The sequence below is a fragment of the Nannospalax galili genome, unplaced genomic scaffold (assembly GCF_000622305.1).
Source record: "Nannospalax galili isolate Female #2095 unplaced genomic scaffold, S.galili_v1.0 scaffold18, whole genome shotgun sequence".
NCBI lineage: Eukaryota > Metazoa > Chordata > Mammalia > Rodentia > Spalacidae > Nannospalax > Nannospalax galili.
In genome coordinates, this window is record NW_008346548.1 from 9,385,489 (window position 1) to 9,405,074 (window position 19,586).

Consider the following 19,586-nt stretch of genomic DNA (forward strand, 5'->3'; position numbering starts at 1 on the left):
AGGCCAGCTGTGGCTGCAGGGAGACCCTGTCTCAAAAAGACACATACACAAGAAAAGACTGACTGACTTGAAATTATCAGCACATTCTGCTGCTGAAGGGTTAAGTCTATTACTAGATCCATTTTTAAAAGGAGTATCATAAGGAATTATGCACTGGGAATTAGGACGTTCTCCCCAGTAGACTAACAGGGACTTAGGTGTTCCTGTTGGTGTGAACAGTCTGATTTTTCTCACTCTTATCCTGTCCACAGTGAACATGTGTTTGAAAAGTGACATTTAAGTACATTCACAAAACCTTCCCCTCAAGAGCAATTTTGAGACCCACTCATTGAGTTCTTGGTTCTTCCCAGGTGAGCTACGCCTCCTCCAGCAGACTCCTCAGCAATAAGAACCAGTTCAAGTCCTTTCTACGCACCATCCCCAATGATGAACACCAGGCCACCGCCATGGCCGACATTATCGAGTATTTCCGGTGGAACTGGGTGGGCACAATTGCAGCTGATGATGACTATGGCCGGCCAGGGATTGAGAAGTTCCGAGAGGAAGCGGAGGAGAGAGACATCTGCATCGACTTCAGCGAACTCATCTCCCAGTACTCGGATGAGGAAGAGATCCAGCAGGTGGTGGAGGTGATCCAGAATTCCACAGCCAAGGTCATTGTCGTTTTCTCCAGTGGCCCAGACCTGGAACCTCTCATCAGGGAGATTGTCCGCCGCAATATCACGGGCAGGATCTGGCTGGCCAGTGAGGCCTGGGCCAGTTCCTCCTTGATCGCCATGCCTGAGTACTTCCATGTGGTCGGGGGCACCATTGGATTCGGTCTGAAGGCTGGGCAGATTCCAGGTTTCCGAGAATTCCTGCAGAAAGTCCATCCCAGGAAGTCTGTCCACAATGGTTTTGCCAAAGAGTTTTGGGAAGAAACATTTAATTGCCACCTCCAAGAAGGAACTAAAGGGCCTTTGCCTGTGGACACCTTCATGAGAAGTCATGAAGAAGGTGGCAACAAGTTAAGCAACAGCTCCAGTGCCTTCCGACCACTTTGTACAGGGGATGAGAACATCAGCAGCGTAGAGACCCCTTACATGGATTACACACATTTACGGATATCCTACAATGTATACTTGGCGGTCTACTCCATTGCTCATGCCCTACAAGATATTTACACCTGCTTGCCTGGAAGAGGCCTCTTCACCAATGGGTCCTGTGCAGACATCAAGAAGGTTGAGGCCTGGCAGGTAAGGCTCTCACTTAGATAGCAGTGCACTCTGTGATAGAGCAGAATCAGGCCGATCCAGGGAAGAAGCAGAGTGACTGCACTGGTTATTTTTGTGATCAATGTACCTGAGAGAACAACTTAAAGGATTTCTCTTTGGCTTTTGGTTTCACAGGGTTTGCTACATGATCATTTGGTCCTGTGTGTTTGGGCAGGACATCATAACTACAGAAGCATGTGGCAGGAGAAAGCTGTTCCCTTCCTGGCCAACAGGAAGTGGAGATAGGGGGATGCTGGCTCTCACTTTCTCCTACTCCTCTTTTGTTCTAGCTGGGTCCCAGTCCACTGGACGATACCAGCCATATTCAGAGCAAGCCTTTCTTCCTCAGCTAAGCATCACTGGAAACTCCTTCACACACACACACACACACACACACACACACACACACATACACTAGGGGTGTGTCTTAGTCACCAGGGTGATTCTAGATCAGTTAAGACTATGAAGATTAGTCTTCATGGTGGTTGCTCCAAAACTGCAATGTCAGAATGAGCACTGAGAAGAACTTTGGATTCCTGATACATTTTCAAGCATCTGAACAAAACTTCTGACTTCTACAAAACTGATGATAGTTAATTTGATTACCTGTTGCTTAAAAGCTATGGCTCAGGCCAGGTCTGGTGGCACATGCCTTTAATCCCAGCACTTAGGAGGCAGAGGCAGGCAGATCTCTGTGAGATCAAGGTCAGTCTGGTCTACATAGTGAGTTCCAGGCCAGCTGGGGCTATAGGGAGACCTTGTCCCCCAAAACAACCAACCCACAGATAACAACAATAGAAAGCTATGACTCAATTGTTTATTAATCCTGAATACCAATGTGTGACTCTTAAAAGTTTTCAAGTGTCTGAGAACAGATTTAGTACTGAGTGCTTGTGTGATAACTAAATTAATGATCGTGTTCCTTTGTAAGTAACTAGTATTTGTAGAATACTTATTATATTCCATACACTAAAGAATAGAAAACTAGTCCTGTGTGTTCAGCCACTGTTTACCATTATATGTCTCACAACCTATGTGGACTGTCCAGCTGAGCACAAGCTTTAGACACAAGCATGTCAAAAACAGGAAACCTTTTCCTTAAAAGATTAAATGTTTAAAAAAGAAACAAAACCTAGCTATAGAAAAACCAAGACTTAGTGAAGGTCTCACACTTATTTTATACTTAGTCATTTAGTCTTCTTGTATTGTGTACAGAAGTGACACCATTTCACCTCATGAACTTCTGAAGGAAACAGCTTGCTCTGAATTATATCACACATGGCTGTTCGTGTCTTACACATGAACCTCGTTTTTGCAACCAGGCTGTTTTACATTCTTGGTGTATTTTTTCAGTTCCAGGTTGTATCAGAGAGACTGCATGAGAATGGGGTGGGGTATTCTTGGAATGTGAATCAAATGACCCAGCCCCAGCTTCAGCTTCAGCACACCATTTCTGAGCTGTGTGATCTTTGGCAAGCCATCATTCTGACAGGCTCTTCCCTCTGTAAAATGGACCTTATGTCTAGTCTGTTGTCACCCAAGTTTCTTTTAAATATTAAATGAGATGGTAATATGAAGGCAATTTGTAAACTTTTAAGCTATGAGTAGATATGTGATTATCATAGTAATCTCTCTTTCTCTCTCTCGCTCGTTTTCTATGTATGTGTATTAATTAAATGTAGTGTGTGGATGTGTGCACATATGCATGGGGAGGCCAGAAGTCAACTGTCAAGTGTCTTCTTCTTTAATCACTGTCCACCTAATTTTTTAGATAGGATCTCTTACTGAACCTGGATCTCACTGATTTGACTAGACTGACTGCTAATAAACTTCAGGGATACTGTCTCTGCACAACACCCCCATACCAACAAGTCCTGAGTTACAGATGTATGCCATCATGCCTGGATTTTTATACAGGTGCTGGGGATCTGAACTCAGATCCTCATGCTTGTGTAGCAAGCAGTTTACTAACTAAGCCATCTCCGTAGCCCCTGTCCAGTAATATCTTAGAATACTCCTAATTAATCAGTTAGGCAAAAAATAACTAGAATAGTTTTGTATAAAGAACCCTACCACCATAGACCCTTCAGAGAAAATACCAAGACACAAAGATCATATAACTTATGTCTGTTAATTTAGAGATTCCCATGAGGTTCTAAGGAGTAACTGCTGTGTTCATAAAATAAGTCAGAGCCTTTAAGTCCCCAGCCCTTCTTGAATGGGAAAATCTCACTCAAACTTCATTGTCAGCCAAAGTTTCTGACCTCTGTGGAGTACCTCTGTCTTCACACTGAACCCCTACCCCAGCAGATAGTGCATCTCAAATGGAGACTTAAGGAGCCACTCTGGTAAGATGTTGAGTTTTAAATAAAGATAGAAGGACAACCTCTTCCCTTCCATGTCCCATAAAAGGAAGGCTTCAGCTCTTGCAAATGCTACAAGAGAAGGGTGGGGTTGAAGGGAGAAGCTTCCAGGGAGGAACTTGGCTCTTCATCTTCTCCCAGGCAAGAAAGTTAGATCCAGAGGGCCAAGGCCAGAACTTGGGCCTATGAGAGGGCAAAACAGTAGGCTATAGTCAAGATTCAGATTTGTTTGTAGTATAGCAGACAACCCAAACCAAGCTGGCTTACACAAAGGAGGGGAAGGAAATTCTGTGGCTCTTACTGAAAATCTCAGATGTATTCCTGCCACTGCTAAATAGTTTCATCCCGTCTCTGTTCCTTATTCCCCGGTGTCACCTGTTTTCAGCTTCTGTCACAGCTTTGAGCTCAAAAACAGTTTTATTTTTTATTAAGAAGAAGTTAAAAAAAGAACCTTGTTGCTAGGACCTCCTCACTTCCCAAGAGCTCCAAAATCCATGTTGACTGACTACCTCTGGGTCTGGTGCTAGAAGTCTTCCCAAATGCCAGTTAGAGACAAGTAAGGGCAGAGTGAATCACCAAGAGGAAAGTAAGGTACTCTTACCAAAAAGGGGACAGGAGGAAAGCAGCCAAAGTTTAATGCCTACTACATAGCTCACCTTACCCTTGTCCAGGCAGACGTGTCTTACCTCAAGCATGCTAGCTCTAGGGAGGAATGGCACCTGGGCACTGGCCGGTGTCGTTTGTGCTTGCTGTAGGTTTTCCTTGAGCCTCAGCAGCCTAGGATACAAGGTGGGCACTCCAGAATTTAAAGTCTTGACCATGCCTCTGTTTATTAGGAGCTGGTCCAGTAATCAGTAACTTGGCAATACAAAGACCTATATAGAAACCTACCACCTAGACAGCCTAATCCAAGAATCAGCCTATAACTGCGTGTCTGCCATCCTCAAGTCTTGCCTTATAAGCCACTCACCTGGCATTATCCTACAAATCACTTCTGAGTTTTTGGCACAGAAATTTTGTTTCTCATTAGTTGTTGGCATAGCGTCTTAGCTTAGGCTGTATCCCACACCTGAGGAACATGGCATTTTGTTTCTGCTGACCTTGGCTACCACAAACTTTGAGGGTTTTTTTTTTTCTCAAAGTTCATTTTCCTGGAAATCTTTTCAAATCAGACTCCCACACACGTCTGTTCTGACCATTCATTTCGCTCATTTTTGCTGGTTTTGTGCCCAGCATAAGCTTTTACAGCTTTTCAATTGATAGAGAGTCTTAACCAAGAGTGGGAGATTTCAGGTTTCTTGTCTTTGGCTAAACTCTATCGACTTTCGTATGCAAATAGGTGCTTCCCATTTATGCTTAGTACACATAACAATTTGACTTTAAAGTCCTTTAATGGAAATTCCCTAAAAGGCCACAAGATGGAAATATTACCACATAAAAGAAACTGACCTAAGCATGTGCATGCAGTTTGCCTTTCGTTGAGATACGTGTCCTTAGTCGCCACTGGGCACCTGATACTGTCTTTGCTTCATCTCACTTGCCTCCATTTATCCATTCTTTTTCCTATCACTCCACACAGAAAATAATTTAAAGCATATTATGTTGGAATATGACCTCAACTCAAATTTTATAGTTTCTTTTTCGATCAGCTCCTTTGAAAATTCTGAAAACAGAAGACTATTCTATCCAGGAAAGCATCTACTTTTAAATTTTAATTACATTTTTACACTTTTACTGATGTATGTTCCTTGTACATAGTGAGGAGCTTCATAGAGATAATTTCACTCAAACGTATCATGTGTTTTGACCATATTCACCCACTCTGTGTTCCCCTTTCTCCCTCTCTCTGCTCCTGCTTGTCCCTTCTTTTCCCAGATAGTCTCACTTCTGTTTTCATGCCAAATATATCATTTTATTCATCTATATAAAAATCTTTTTACTCAAGTTTGCCAGGGTAGCAAAAGAGAGGCCAGTGGCTGCCAGTGAGAGGATCAAATTGTCCAATTCCCAACATTTTTACTTATTTACAGGAAAATTAACATCAGAAGCAGTGCTTGTAATAAGAACCTAAAGAAGTATCATTAACCCTAATAGTGATTTTTAAGGATTTTAACAATGATTAAGATTTGGTCAGTGCCCCAGGGAAAGAAGGGTCCCCCTTCTTTTGTCTCAGCCAAAGAATTATGACTTCATAAATTGAACTGAAAACTAGTTCTGCATTATGAAGTGAATAACAGGAATTGGGGGAAGCATTCTGATAAGGACAGTGAAAGTATATGCAAGGGGCTGGAGAGATGGCTCAGTGGAAGAGCATTTGCTGCACAAACATAAGGACCTATGTCTGAATCCCAATACCTAAGTAAAATGCCTGTAAGCCCAGTGCTGTGGGGACAGAGACAGGAAAATGACTGGGGCTTGCTGCCAGCAGCCCTGCTCCACGGTCAAGAGTATAGAACTCCGATCTTAACTTTTTATCTGAATCTGCTTGATTCAGCCCAAATTCACTGGCTAGACTATCCAGTGTAGTGTTGACTAGATGCAGTGATAATGAATATATTTGTCTGTTGATGATCTGAAGGGAAAAGCACTCAGTCTTGCTGAGAGGTTTTTGCTTGCTTGCTTGCTTTTGCTGTTATTTTGGTTTTGTTTGTTGTTGAGACAAGGATTCGCTATGTAGCCTTGGCTGCCCTGGAACTCTTACATAAATCAGACTGGTCTCAAACTCACACATCCACCTATCACTGTCCCCCAAGTGCTGGGATTAAAGGCGTGTGCTGCCACAGCTGACTTGCCGAGAGTTTTTAACAGGAATGAATATTGGATGTTATCAATGCCTTTTCTGTATCTACTAAGATGTTCGTAAAGTTTTTCTTTTGCAGTATGTTCATTCAGTCAAATGTTAAGCCAACCTGCATTCCTGAGATAATCCTATTCAGTGACAATGTATTCTCCTCTTCTGCACATGGACTTTATTTATGGCTTAGAAACTTTTCTTCTATGTTCATATTATCTATTGTTTTAATTCTTTTCTTTTCTTTTCTTTTTTTTTTTTTTTGCTCTTTTTGAGACAGTGTCTCTCTGTAGCCCCATCTGTCCCGGAACTCACTATGTAGACCAGGCTGGCCTTGAACTCACCGAGATCCTTCTGCCTCTGCCTCCCCAGTGCTGGGGTTAAAGGTGTGCCCAGCATGCCCGGCTGTTTTAATTATTTTTAAAAAAAATAATTTATTATTTTTATTTTATGTGTATGAGTGTTATGCCTGCAAGTATGGAAGCGCACCCATGTCATGCAATGCCTACAGAGGTCAGACAAGAGCATCAGATCCCCTGGGACTGGAGTTACAGACGGTTGTTAGCTACTATGTGGTTGCTGGGAATCAGACCCGGGTCCTCTGCAAGAGCAGACAGTACTCTGAACTGCTGAGCCATCTCTCCAGCCTCCATATTGTTTTACTTTCCTTCCTTCCTTCCTTCCTTCCTTCCTTCCTTCCTTCCTTCCTTCTTTCCTTCCTACCTTCTTTGGTCTTTTCAAGACAGGGTCTCCCTGTAACCCCAGCTGGCCTGGAACTCACTGTGTAGGCCAGGCTGACCTCAAACACAGAGATCCACCTGCCTCTGCCTCCTGAGTGCTAGGATTAAAGGTATGTGCCAGTACACCTGGCTATTTTATTTCTTGTAACATCTATATTTTGTTTAGGTATCTGAGTAATGTTGTCCTCTGATACTGGGCAGTATTCCCTCCTTTGGTATGGAACTGGTATTCTTCATTAGATGTTTGGCAGAATTTATCAGAGAGCCCCCTTGCCACCCCCTGTATGAGTTTGTTTTCTTTCTGGGAAGTCTTTGAACTGCAAATTTAAATATTTGGATATGGTGCTATTCTACTTATCTATAACCAGCCTTGATAGTTAGTGTTTTCCGGAGATTTTGTCTATATTACCTAAGTTGTAAAATGTGTTGACATAGATTTGCTTATAATATGGTTTGACATAGTCTCAGACTATCCTTACAGTGTCTGCAGGAGCTGTAATGATATTACCTCTGTCTATCCTCACACCGGAAGGATACATCTTCTCCTTCACTCCTGGTCAGTCTGGCTACAGTGTTATCAATTTTTTCTTTAAAGACAAGGTCTCATGGATCTCAGGCTAGCCTCTAATTCACCATGTAGCTGAGGACGGTGAGTGTTGGATTGTGCCACCATGCCCAGCTTTGTTTGATGCTGGGAATCAAACCCAGAGTATGTTGTTGCATGTTAAGCAGGCACTCTACCAACTGAGCTATGTCCCCAGCCATCATTTTTTCAGTTTCAGTGATTCGTCACCATTATTTTTTAGTTTTCTGTTTCATTGTTTTCAATTCTTTCTCTACTCATTTTTTTCTGTTTCATGTGATTATGATTTGCTCCTCTTTTCCTAGTTTCTTAGCTTAGTAAATGAGTTAATTGATTTGAGACATCTCTCCTGTAGAGACATTTAGGGCTATAATTTCTCTTGAAAGATTATCTTAGCAAATTTTGGATAAGCTATTTTTACTTGAACTCAGCTCCAAATACCTCCTAATTTTCCATGCCATTTCTTCTTTGAATCTTACATTAATTTAGATGTGTGGGGTTTTGTTTCTAATTTTCTGGAGTTTTCCAAATATCTTTCTGTTATTGACTGCTAATTTACTCCGTTGGAACCAGAGAACATACTTTGACTATTTCTAGACTTATTGAAACATGTCTTATGACCTACCATGTGGTTTATTCTGGTAAATGCTCTGTGTGCTTTTGAAAATAATATATGTTCTGCTCTGACTGGTGTTATGTAAATGTCAACTGGGTCAAGTTAGCGAATTGTGTTTTCCAGATCTTTTACATCTTCATTGATTTTTCCATCAACTTATTCTTCCAACCAATACAGATGCCATACCAGCTCCCTGCCAGGATGGCTAAAAAATAAATCTCCTCACAGTTACCACTTGTTCACCTAGGAGTGCTGAAAACCTATGAGTTTGATGTTTTTTTCCATTAGTCAAGCACTGAACAGGCATAGTCTGAGTAGCCATTAAAATCCAGGTCATATACAAAATCACTGAGGATACAGAATAAGGATTGTAGTGCCTGGTGCAGAGGTCCTTGGTTGGAAACTGTGGGTCTAGAATTTCTAGCCCCAGAGGTATGAGGGTGCTTCCCTCCAGGACCAAATGTTTGTGTTTCCACATTTTTATTCAACTGTCACTGCTCTTTCTGAAGCTGGTCTTGCCCTGGCTCATGAGTCCCCTCCTCACAACTATCCTAGAGATGATCTTGTTACCAAGGTCCCTGCCTACTGATAAAGGTCAGCTCTTCCAATGAAGTGTTACTTGGATTTTCAAAATGCCTTTCTGTACCTTTTATACAACAGCCGTATTGAAATATAATTCACATACCACACAACACACTCATTCAAAGTATAAAATTTAGTATGAGTATCCCCCTACATTTTATCCCCCTAATCCACACGTAAACTCTGTAAAGACTAAGGAATACTAGCTTGCATCTCTGTAGCACAGCTCAGAATACACAGCAGGTACTCTATAAATATTTGCTGGTTAGCTGATTCAACAACATACTGGAAAAAGTCTGGTCCCAGTACAAAAGAGATGGTTTCAAGATGCTCAAAGGCTACAGAAAGAGGCAGATTGGTCCAGATTGCACAGAGTACAATCATTGGAGACTTACTGACAGAAATGTGGTTCTGGATGGCAGAAAGACCAGTAGATCACCACGATTTTTGCCTGAAGGAGAGAGTTTACATAATCAATAAAACAAAAGTGATTTCCTCCATGCCAGAATGTCCCTGATCTATCTCAAGCTAATCCCAGGGTTGCCAGGCACTTCCTTATACTGACGCCACCAGGATCTGGATTATCAGTCTCCACAGAACACTCTAATGGCTCTGTCTGCTTGCAGCGTGTTAGGAAACTGTATGGGGAAAACAGGGCTACTCGGGGATTATAGCCACAGTGTAGGATGGCTGCAGTCAGATCAAGCTGAATCCCTACAGTGTAGAAATGTGGTTTTGTATGTACAATGAGTTTTTTAATGGAATCTTGGAAATTTTAAGAATATGATTTTTGAGTGGGTCCTTCTTTCACGTTAGTGATGTGGTAGAAATCTCCAGCCAGTATGAACAGTGATGTGGAAAGCGTGGAGTCAGTGATGATTCTTTTTATAGTCATTTGTCTGTGTGGAAGATGATCAACTAATTATGAAATAATATTATTCTGGTCCCCCCACCATCTTTCACTACACCTGGATAGCTTTATTGTAGAGACTAGTGAACAGAAAAGGAAAAAGAAGCAGTTTGTTGCCCGGAGTGTGGAGAATCAAGAAACCAAAGTAGGAGGAAAAAAATTTGTGCCAACTACTGTAGCTGTACAACTATCTACTGTATTAGTCAACGTTCTCAGAGAAACAGAACAAGAGGGCATGGATACAGATGCATTTGTAGAAGGTGAAAAGTCCTATGGCAAGTAGCCTACTGGCCGGGACACTAGGATGCTGATGGCACAACTCAGTCCAAGTCTGAAAGCCTCAGAATGAAAGAAGCCAGTTATCTAACTCCCAATTGGAAGCTGAAAGCCTAAGAACCTGGGAAGGTAGCTTGGTATAAGCCTGGAAAGCCTGGACTTCTGACATCCAAGGAAGAGGAGAGTATATCCCCAGTCTTGTGGAGAGAGGGCAGTTTGCCTTCTTTTCTCTGATTCTTCAGGAGGTTGTGGGTCTTCCCAAAGCAGGTTGACTGAACTCACATGCTAACCTCCTGAAACACTCACCAACGTACACAAATAACACTTTACCAGGTTTGTAGTCGCAATTTAGTCAACTTGACACCTAAAGTAAACCATCACATACATGTGTGCATGTGTGAAGTCTTCCTCAGTAAGAATGATGCTTTTAACAAATGTATTAAATGAGAAAATATTACTGCCCTCTTTTCCACAGACACAGGGGTTTCTATTGAAGGCAGGGTGGTGCACCAGAAAGGGATGTGTTTAAATCCAGCCTGAGCCCTTACTAGTTGTATGACTTCTGCAAGGTTCCTGAGCTCTCTATGCTTCTGTTTCCTCATGTATACAAAGAAGATAATGACTCCTATCCATAGGATTGTGAGAAGTGAGATTGGGTATATGAGGCATTGTTGCTTCTACTCTTCTCGTCTCTTTGACACACACCAGAGTAAAGACAGTTTGCATGGCACAGGGGTGGGGGAAGGCCAGTGGGAACTATGCTTGGGATATGGCATCTGCACTGACAAAGTAACTCCATGTATAGGAGACCAAGGTGTGGAGCTTCTTGAAGCTTCCTAGAGAAGTTTGAAGCATGTTTCATCTGAGCCATGGCAGGTCCCCAGCTGGACGTAGGAGGAAACAAGTATGGTTTGAGAAAGATAGACAGGCCACAGAGGCTCCCAAGTGGGTGAGAAGAGGGAGGCTCTGAGAGCCCCAGGAGGAAGACTGTCAAGGAGCAAAGCACTGCCCTGCTGAGGAGAGGAAGGATGTGGTCAGACAGGGACGCCTTGAGGTAAAGATATGGATGTACAGCACAGGGATAGGAGGCAGTCAGGTCTTCTAAGAGCGAGGGGGACACGCGGGAAAGAGGACAGGTGGCAGTCTAAGAAAAGTACAAATGTGGGATACCTTCCTGCAGTTAAGACTATTTTAAGGGTTGGTAAAAATAAAGGCAAAAATAATATTGATGACCATTAGAGAAAGCTCAGGATAACACAGCATGAGACCTTGATAGGATTCCTTCCCCACCAGTTTTGAGGATGGCTCTGTCTGGTTGCAGAATCCATGGACAGGAATGAGCAATCCCTACCCCATAGTCCTGGAACAAAATCCATGGCAGCCATGGGAGCAGCAAGGAGAGTAAAGGTCTGGACTCTAGAGCAGCCCAGAGAGGCAGTCAGGGGCATGCCTGTGAGTGCACAGGTCTCTGCCATGGATTTTCTGCCTCCAGCTTGTCTCAGAAAGCTTATGAGTGAATCCAGGTGACTCTTATTCTCTGTCATTACTATAAATAAATTCTTATTTTAAAAAGCAGTCAATATAGTCAATAATATGCTAAGAAGCAATGTTACTGCAGGGTTCTCCTGGGACTCCAGCCAAGTCAGAAAAGTTTGTCATAGTTTATCACACACATCAGATAACAGTGGAGAACAGGTGTTTAACCTTAGAAAGTCCCAGTAAGTCCACCACCAACATCAACTTGTCCCAAACTTTCCCCTAGTATCTGAGTAGATGCTGGATTTTAAGTACTTTAAAAACAATGATAAGCCAGACATGGTGGCACATGCCTGCAATCCCAGAGCTCAGGAGGCTGAGGGAGGAGGATGGTGATTTCAAGGTCAACCTGGGCTAAAATGGCGAGACACTATCCAAAAAAAATGTTATGAAAGTGAGTAAAGTCTCTAGATGTTCTCCAAACCACAGAGCAGAGAAGTTGGTGCTCAGGCTGGGAAGGCTGATGTAGCCACTGCAGTCAGTCTCACAACACCACTACACAGACAGAGAAGTGGGTGCAGAGAGGGTCAGGGTCAGAGGCTCCTGGGGTGCAGTGGAGATAAGTGTGCCACACTCACCACCAGGCCTGTCTTCTCACTTGCTGCTTCAGTGGTGCCAGGCAGGTGCCACGTGGCAGGCCAGCTGCCAGGTACCCACTGCCTTCCCACTGGAAGCACGCCAGAAGCCCAACAATATCGCAACACAGCACTGCGTTGCATTTTCGAGCCCAGGCTTGTGACCCTGGACAGAGTGCTTCAATGGAAGCCTCAGTCTCCCCATTAATAAAATGAAGATGGTCATTTTTTTTGTAATCATTACATCAAATAATCTAAAGCCTAAGGGCCATGCCTTGAAGGTCATAAAACGACTAGTATCTAAATTTTTAAGCCACTTATGAATTATTTTAGCAATTACTGCCAGTTGCTTTCTGTACAAGGGCTCCGTGACCCATAAGACGTTATATAAATTTAATGATGTGTTGTGACTGTCAATAGTGGTAGCCAAGGCTCCACCCACAGTCTCCTTTCTTTCTTCCTTCTACCCCACACTGATTTTTGGCAACAAGACATTCCCATAGACTCAAAACCATAGGGAAAGAAGGGGCCGACAGCAAGAACTTTGTCACCCCTCCTCTCCATTCCCCACACCCACTCAGGAGACGACAGGGAAAGCCTCTGCCAACAACCCTGTCCCTTTTGGTCATGGTTCCACAAGGCCATGGTGCACCTGCAGAGGCTTTCACTTTAACCACTCGCCAGAGGAGAGGGAGCCCCTCTTCTTTTACCATCTTCAAGAAAGTATTTCCTACACAACTTAGGTTTTGAATAGTAAACAAAGCACATAGCATACAGAGCTACAACTGACGTGCAAGTACAGAGTAAAGATATTGGAGAAAGACACCTCTTCTTTGAGTCATGTTCTTTCCTTTACTGGAGCAAGATAGTTTACTGTCCTCCTGTAATGCACAACCTACACAGCCTCATGTAGCAGTCCATAGCTTGTATTCATCCATCTCTCCTCCTCTTTAGGTCCTGAAGCATCTACGGCACCTAAACTTCACCAATAACATGGGGGAACAGGTGACATTTGATGAGTGTGGTGACCTGATGGGGAACTATTCCATCATCAATTGGCACCTCTCTCCAGAGGACGGCTCCATTGTGTTTAAGGAAGTTGGGTATTACAACGTCTATGCCAAGAAGGGAGAAAGACTCTTCATCAATGAGGAGAAGATCTTGTGGAGTGGGTTCTCCAGAGAGGTATGTGCAGAACACACCATGCCACCATCAAAGACTTGGAAGCCCTGACCTTGGGCTTCATCGAAGACTTACAGAATGATGGGTCTTTTCCTCAGCTCCCCAGCTCTGTGTGTTCAGAGCTCTCATAAATTCCAAGAGTGCTTAACGTCCAGAGGAGATGCATAGGAGTCTGAGACTTGTGCCTTCTTATTAAACAGAAACAAACTCACTTTTGACTTCCTGGCTAGTCATGAAGTTTCCCTGGCTAAAACTTCCCCTAACCAGAGCAAAATATTTAAGTGGCTCTCAACTGGGACTGAAGGAGACATCCTACCTACCTGAGGTACAGGAGTCAAGTTTGAGACTAAAAGGATTGCTTTTTAGGTTGTCACAATGACCAGGAAGTCAATAGCCTTCAAAATTGTATGGGGAGGGGGGCTCAGAGATGCTAAATGTCCAGCATGTGTGGGACAATTTTGCATAACAAACATTTTCCACCTACCACAATTTCTATTAATAGCCATGCAGAGACTTTAGTCCAAATTGGAGCTGGATGTTCAAGATGAGGCTAATCAAATAGCTCAGGACTATATACATCAGAAAGGACCATTTGTCCCCTACTATGGGAGACCTGTAACCAAGAGGAAGATGTTTATAACTTTGGTCTAAAAGTCTCATTAATAACCAGAATCCTGGGAGCTAGAGAGATGCCTCAGTGGTTAAAAGCACTTGCTGCTCTTGCAGAGGACCCAGATTTGTTTCCAATCACATAGTGGCTCACAACCATCTATAACTCCAGCACCAGAAGATTCAAAGATTCAACTTCTGGCCTTTTCTGGCCTCCAAAGGCACCAGGCACATGCATGGTACACATACATACATGTAGGCAAACACTCATACACTTAAAATAAATAAATCTTTAGGAAAAAACCAGAAGCCCATCACTCAGTGAAGATGCCCTTTAGGAAAAGACATGAGATATATTGAAATGATGGCCTTTCTATATGGCCCTAGAATGTAAGCAAGATGCTTAGCCTCACCACCCCTGTAGAAACAGAGCCTGGACAAGTCATCCTTTTAAAGTTGTCCAGGAAGCCTGGCTGACCTCTACTACATTTACCCTTGATTTCCCTTTCTGTTGCCATCTTTGAGCATCTTCAGCTACTTTCTATAACATGACCAAAGATTCAAGTTGTTCTTACTGCCCAGTGCTTCTTCAGATGATGGGTGATTAGTGAGATGTGGTTTTACTGTTTCCAAGCATTTGAGATGGATTACCCACAGGGAGGTTTCCTATGACACTGAAACCCGTCCATAGTGGGTAAATCTTCACTTCAATTACAAAAGATGTCATGACCTTTTTGGGATGGAGGTTTTGGGATTCTACAAGGTACCCACTAATTATGCCCTTGTCTGAATTTCACACATTTCAAATGACAGGGAACTAAACTGAGAGGCTATACCATCACCTGTGCACCCCTGCTATCATCCATCTTATCATCTGTCCCCACTGATGCACATAATTGACTGTTCATCATTGGTGCATCTCTTCTGTGCCTGCACAGAAGCTATTTCCTGTAGTTCCCAGTAACTCTAATGTCCTCTATCAGGCTATGGACATAATGGGCTTAAACATTAGTAAATGCATAACAGAGAGAATCCTATAAACGCAGTCATTTATGTTCTTGAATAACTGACAGACAGAATTATAAATTAAATTTTAATTTTCCAAAGAAACATGATCTCAAAGCAAGCACACAGCATGCAGTCAGCAAACCTTAGGGTCTAACCAGCTTTTCTGAAAATTTTGTAGGAACAACCACAAAAATACCACGAATATTTAATTATAAATTCTACAGTAATAATTTCTCTACATATCTCACAAAACTGTTACTAATCAAGTGAAAGCTAGAATATTTTCATATTATCACTTGATTACTAAATTATAAATTGATTTATACTATGCAAATGCAAACTGCTATTTATACAACACTGAATCTTTTTATTATGTGTGTATGGTGCTGGAAACTAAACCCAGGCCTCATGCATGCTAAGCACACTTTCTGTCACTGAGCACATTAGCATTTTATATTAATCAATAGTCTCTATTTACGTACAAATGAAGCACTTTAGAGCTAGGTGGGTCTCTAAATATCCTAATACCTAACCTTCAGTCTGAAGTTAATAACAGTGAAGTCTGGGGCTGAAAAGGTGACTTCTCAGAAATGCAAACTAAAATTCTCTCCACCCCAATCAGAACAACTATCATCAAGACAACAAACAACACTCCTAGGTATAAACCTGAAAGACTCTAAGTCAGCATCCAAGAATACCAGCATGTCCATGTTTATTGTAGTACTTTTCACAACAGCCAAATTATGCAATCAGCAGAGGTGTCCATCCATACATGAATGGCTAAGAAAATGTTATACACACACACACACACACACACACACACACACACACACACAATAGAGTTCTGTTGAGTCATGAAGAATGAAATTATGCTATTTGCTAGAAAATGGGTGAAACTGGAGATTTGTCATATTAAGCAACATGTCAAATATAGGAAGACAAATACCAATTTGTGAGCCCTAGAAGTCTTTATAGACACATAAAACCATATATGTATATATGTACATATGTATATATATATGTGTGTGTGTGTGTAGTATGTTTAAGGCATGAGAGCAGAAGAGGGGACTACATAAAGGAAGGAGACTACAGGGAGAAGAAAGAAGAAGAGGAGAAGGACTAGAGGGAGGAAAGGGGAGGGGTGAATATAATCAAAGTACATGATATACTTGAAAAATGTTGACTATATGAAACCCAGCACTATGTACAATGAATTATACCCACTAAAATTATTGGTTAAAAAACCAGCTTCCCAGATTAGGCGGGTGGTCCATGTAAGGGCTGAGGCTAAACTCCAAGGCTCCAAAAGCCAACCTCAGTACTCCACCCTCTACACTCTTCTTCCAATAATTATTTATTTCACTGCAGCAAGAATGAAAAGAAGCATCTGCAGCTGGGTGTGGTGGCGTACATCTTTAATCCCAGCATTTGGGAAGCAGAGGCAGGCAGATCTCTGTGAGTTCAAGGCCAGCCTGGTCTACATAGTGAGTTCCAGGACAGCTGGGGCTACAGGGAGACCCTGTCTCAAAAGGACAAAAAAAAGAGGCATCTGCATTCAGGGCTTGGAATTCAGATGAGCTTCCTTGGCCAGAATTGGACAGGCATTGTTTTCATTACGTAAACTTATTCTTTGTCAATTTCATACATGTATATAATACATTCTGGTTACTTTCACCCCCTCCCTCTCTCCTCTCCCTCCCACTCCCACCAACCACCCTTTTCCACATTCATGTCTTTATGTTTTATCTTGTGATCCACTGAATTTAAGTAGAGCCATCCATGTACATGGGTGTCAACCCATCCATTGGAGTTTGGTGGACTCACCAGTAGGCACACAACTGAAGACAATAACTCCCTTTCCCCCAGCATCCATCAATAGCCAATAGCTCCTCAAGCAGAAGTAAGGCCACTTGAGTCCCTGCCTGTCCATGACTGACTGTTGCCAGACCCAGTCTTACACAAGTCCAGTGAAGACAACTGAACCCCTTGAGCTCATGATTGCAAAGGGCTAGAATGCCCAGAAGACAAGTTTTACAGTCCTTCCTATCATCTGGCTCTTACATCCTTTCAACCCCCTCCTCCTCAGTGTTCCATGAGCCATAGAGAGTATTCTAGTTTGCTTTTCTGTTGCTGTTATAAAATACTCTGACCAAAACCCAACTTGGGGAGGAAATGATTTATTTCATCTTACACATCTGTCCATCACTGAGGGAAGTCAGAACAAAAAAATCAAAGCAGGAATCTGGAGGAGGCACTGAAGCAGAGGCCATGGGGAAACACTGCTTGCTGGCTTGCTCTCAGGCATGTTCAGCTACCTTTCATAAGCAGCCCAGGCCCATGTGTCTAGGGATGGTACTGCCTTCCATGGGCTGGGCTTCCCCACATCAATTAGAAATTAATAAAATGCCTCACAGACATGGCCATAGGTCATTCTGATCTGGGTAATTCTTCAGCTGAGGTTTGCTTTTCCCAGGTGACTCTAGGTTTGTGTCAAATTGACAGTTGAAGCTAACGGTGTCAAAAGGGATAGCATAAATGTCCTGTAAATGTCCTGTTTAGGGATAAACACCCAACAGTCACTTATTCTCAGATCTTGAAAAGTCACGAGTTCTTTTTTTTTCCTTCCTCTGTGCTTTTTTTTTAAACATCCTTATTCATATATTTTTGTATATTTTATTGATTTTGTGTACTTTTTAATATTTTATATACTATTTTTTATTTTATGTGTATGAGCATTGCATGTGCATGTAAGTGCACCCATGTTGTGCAATGCCCACAGAGGTCAGAAGAGGGTGTCAGATCCCCCTGGAACTGGAGTTATGGATGGTTGCTAGCTGCCATGTGGGTTCTGGGAATTGAGCCTGAGTCTTCTCCAAGAGCAGTCAGTGTTCTTAACCACTGAGCCATCTCTCCAGTCCCTGATTTTCTGTGTAGTTCAATCACAACTTCTTAATCATCTTTATACCCCCTTCCCCATCAGCACCCTTCCATAGCCCCCCCACCCCCACTGGTTTTCATGCATTCTGTCATATATGTTAAGACCTATCAAATCAAGTTAGTGTCCCCAGATGTCCCTCAGTGCAAGTTCATCCACTGGGGTGTAGCCAGCCTATCTAGAGTCACTCCCTTAAGGAAGATCATCTCTTCCTCAGCCAGCAATAATCAGCTACTCAATAGATATTTGAAAGACTGAAGCCTGCTGCCCTTTTCTAGAGTTCAATGCTGAGTTTTTGTCTGCTTGAGTTTGTATGGGTCTGTGCATGCTGACACCATTGCTGTAAATTCATTTGAGCAAGGCAGGAGTTTATAGGACTCTATTTCTATATGGTCATGCACCTCCTCCCTGGCTCTTACAACCTTTCCACGCCCTCTTCCACAATTTTCCCTGAGCCCTGGGTGGTTTAATATAGGAGTCCTGTCCAAGGATCCAGTTATTTGTATTCATCACCATTCACTGCAAAGGGAAGCTTCTCTGATCCAAGCTGAGACTAGCATTTGCCTGTGGGTATGAACACAAACATTTAAAAATCAGTTTGATGCCATGTCTAGACAGGCTTTTTCTTTTCTTTTTTTTTTTCCAGTTTTGGGATCAAACCATGCTAGTTCGTGCTACCACTGAGTCCATGCTCAGCCTTCGTTTCGTGAGTCAGGGTCTTAATCTGCAGCCTAAACTGACCTCAGACTCATTATCCTTCTTCCCCAGTTTCCTAAACTGGGATTACAGGCATGCACCACCATATTTGGTTGAGATAGTCACCATTAATCAGCTACTGAGAGACTTGCAGATACCTGTTGGATTTTTGCATACTGGGTCTTTCTCATGGTTGCCTCAGCCCATTCCTATGATGATAGGATTTCTCTGTAGCAGGTGGATGCCAAAGGATAAAGAGGTGGCATTCTTCAAATTCCTGTCTAGTAGAAAGCAGAGTTTGGTAGAATGAAGAGTGTAGACTTTGAAGACTGACCTGGATTCCAATCTCAGCTCTCCAGTTAAGTGACTACGTGACCATGACCCTGTTCCTTACCCTCTGTGAAGAAGAGAAAAGAGACACAACTAAAGAGGCCACTAATGGTACTCAATGTTTATACACTCCTTTTTCTTTAATGATAGAACTCCGGGGACTGAAAAGATGGCTCAGCAGTTAAGAGCACTTGCTACTCTTACAGAAGACTACAATTAGGTTCCTAGCACCCACATTAGGCAGTTTGCAACTCCAGCTCCAGAAGATCCAATACCCTCTTCTGACCTCTGTGAGCACCAGAACTCACATGCACAAATCCAAACACAGACACACACACACACACACACACACACACACACACACACACAGTTTCATTGTATGGGGGAAATGAATAAAACATCACCTTTTAAAAATTACTAGTTTGGGGGCTGGAGTGGTGGCTCAGTGGTTAAGAGCACTGACTGCTCTTGCAGAGGACCCAGGTTCAATTCCCAGCACCCACATGGCGGTTATGAACTGTCCTTAACTCCATTTCCAGAGGAATCCGATACCCTCTTCTGACCTCCGTGGCATTGCACAACATGGGTGCACTCACATACA

At 42.7% G+C, this 19,586-nt stretch overlaps 1 protein-coding gene across 1 annotated transcript in view; it reads left to right on the top strand.

Moving 5' to 3' along the window:
- Casr (calcium sensing receptor) overlaps positions 1-19,586 on the top strand; it is an 86,501-nt gene that overhangs the window by 60,482 nt on the left and 6,433 nt on the right. The window contains exons 4-5 of the mRNA XM_008842932.2: positions 351-1,235; positions 13,180-13,410. Coding sequence (XP_008841154.1) covers positions 351-1,235; positions 13,180-13,410 — 1,116 coding nt within the window. The remainder of the gene's footprint in view (positions 1-350; positions 1,236-13,179; positions 13,411-19,586) is intronic.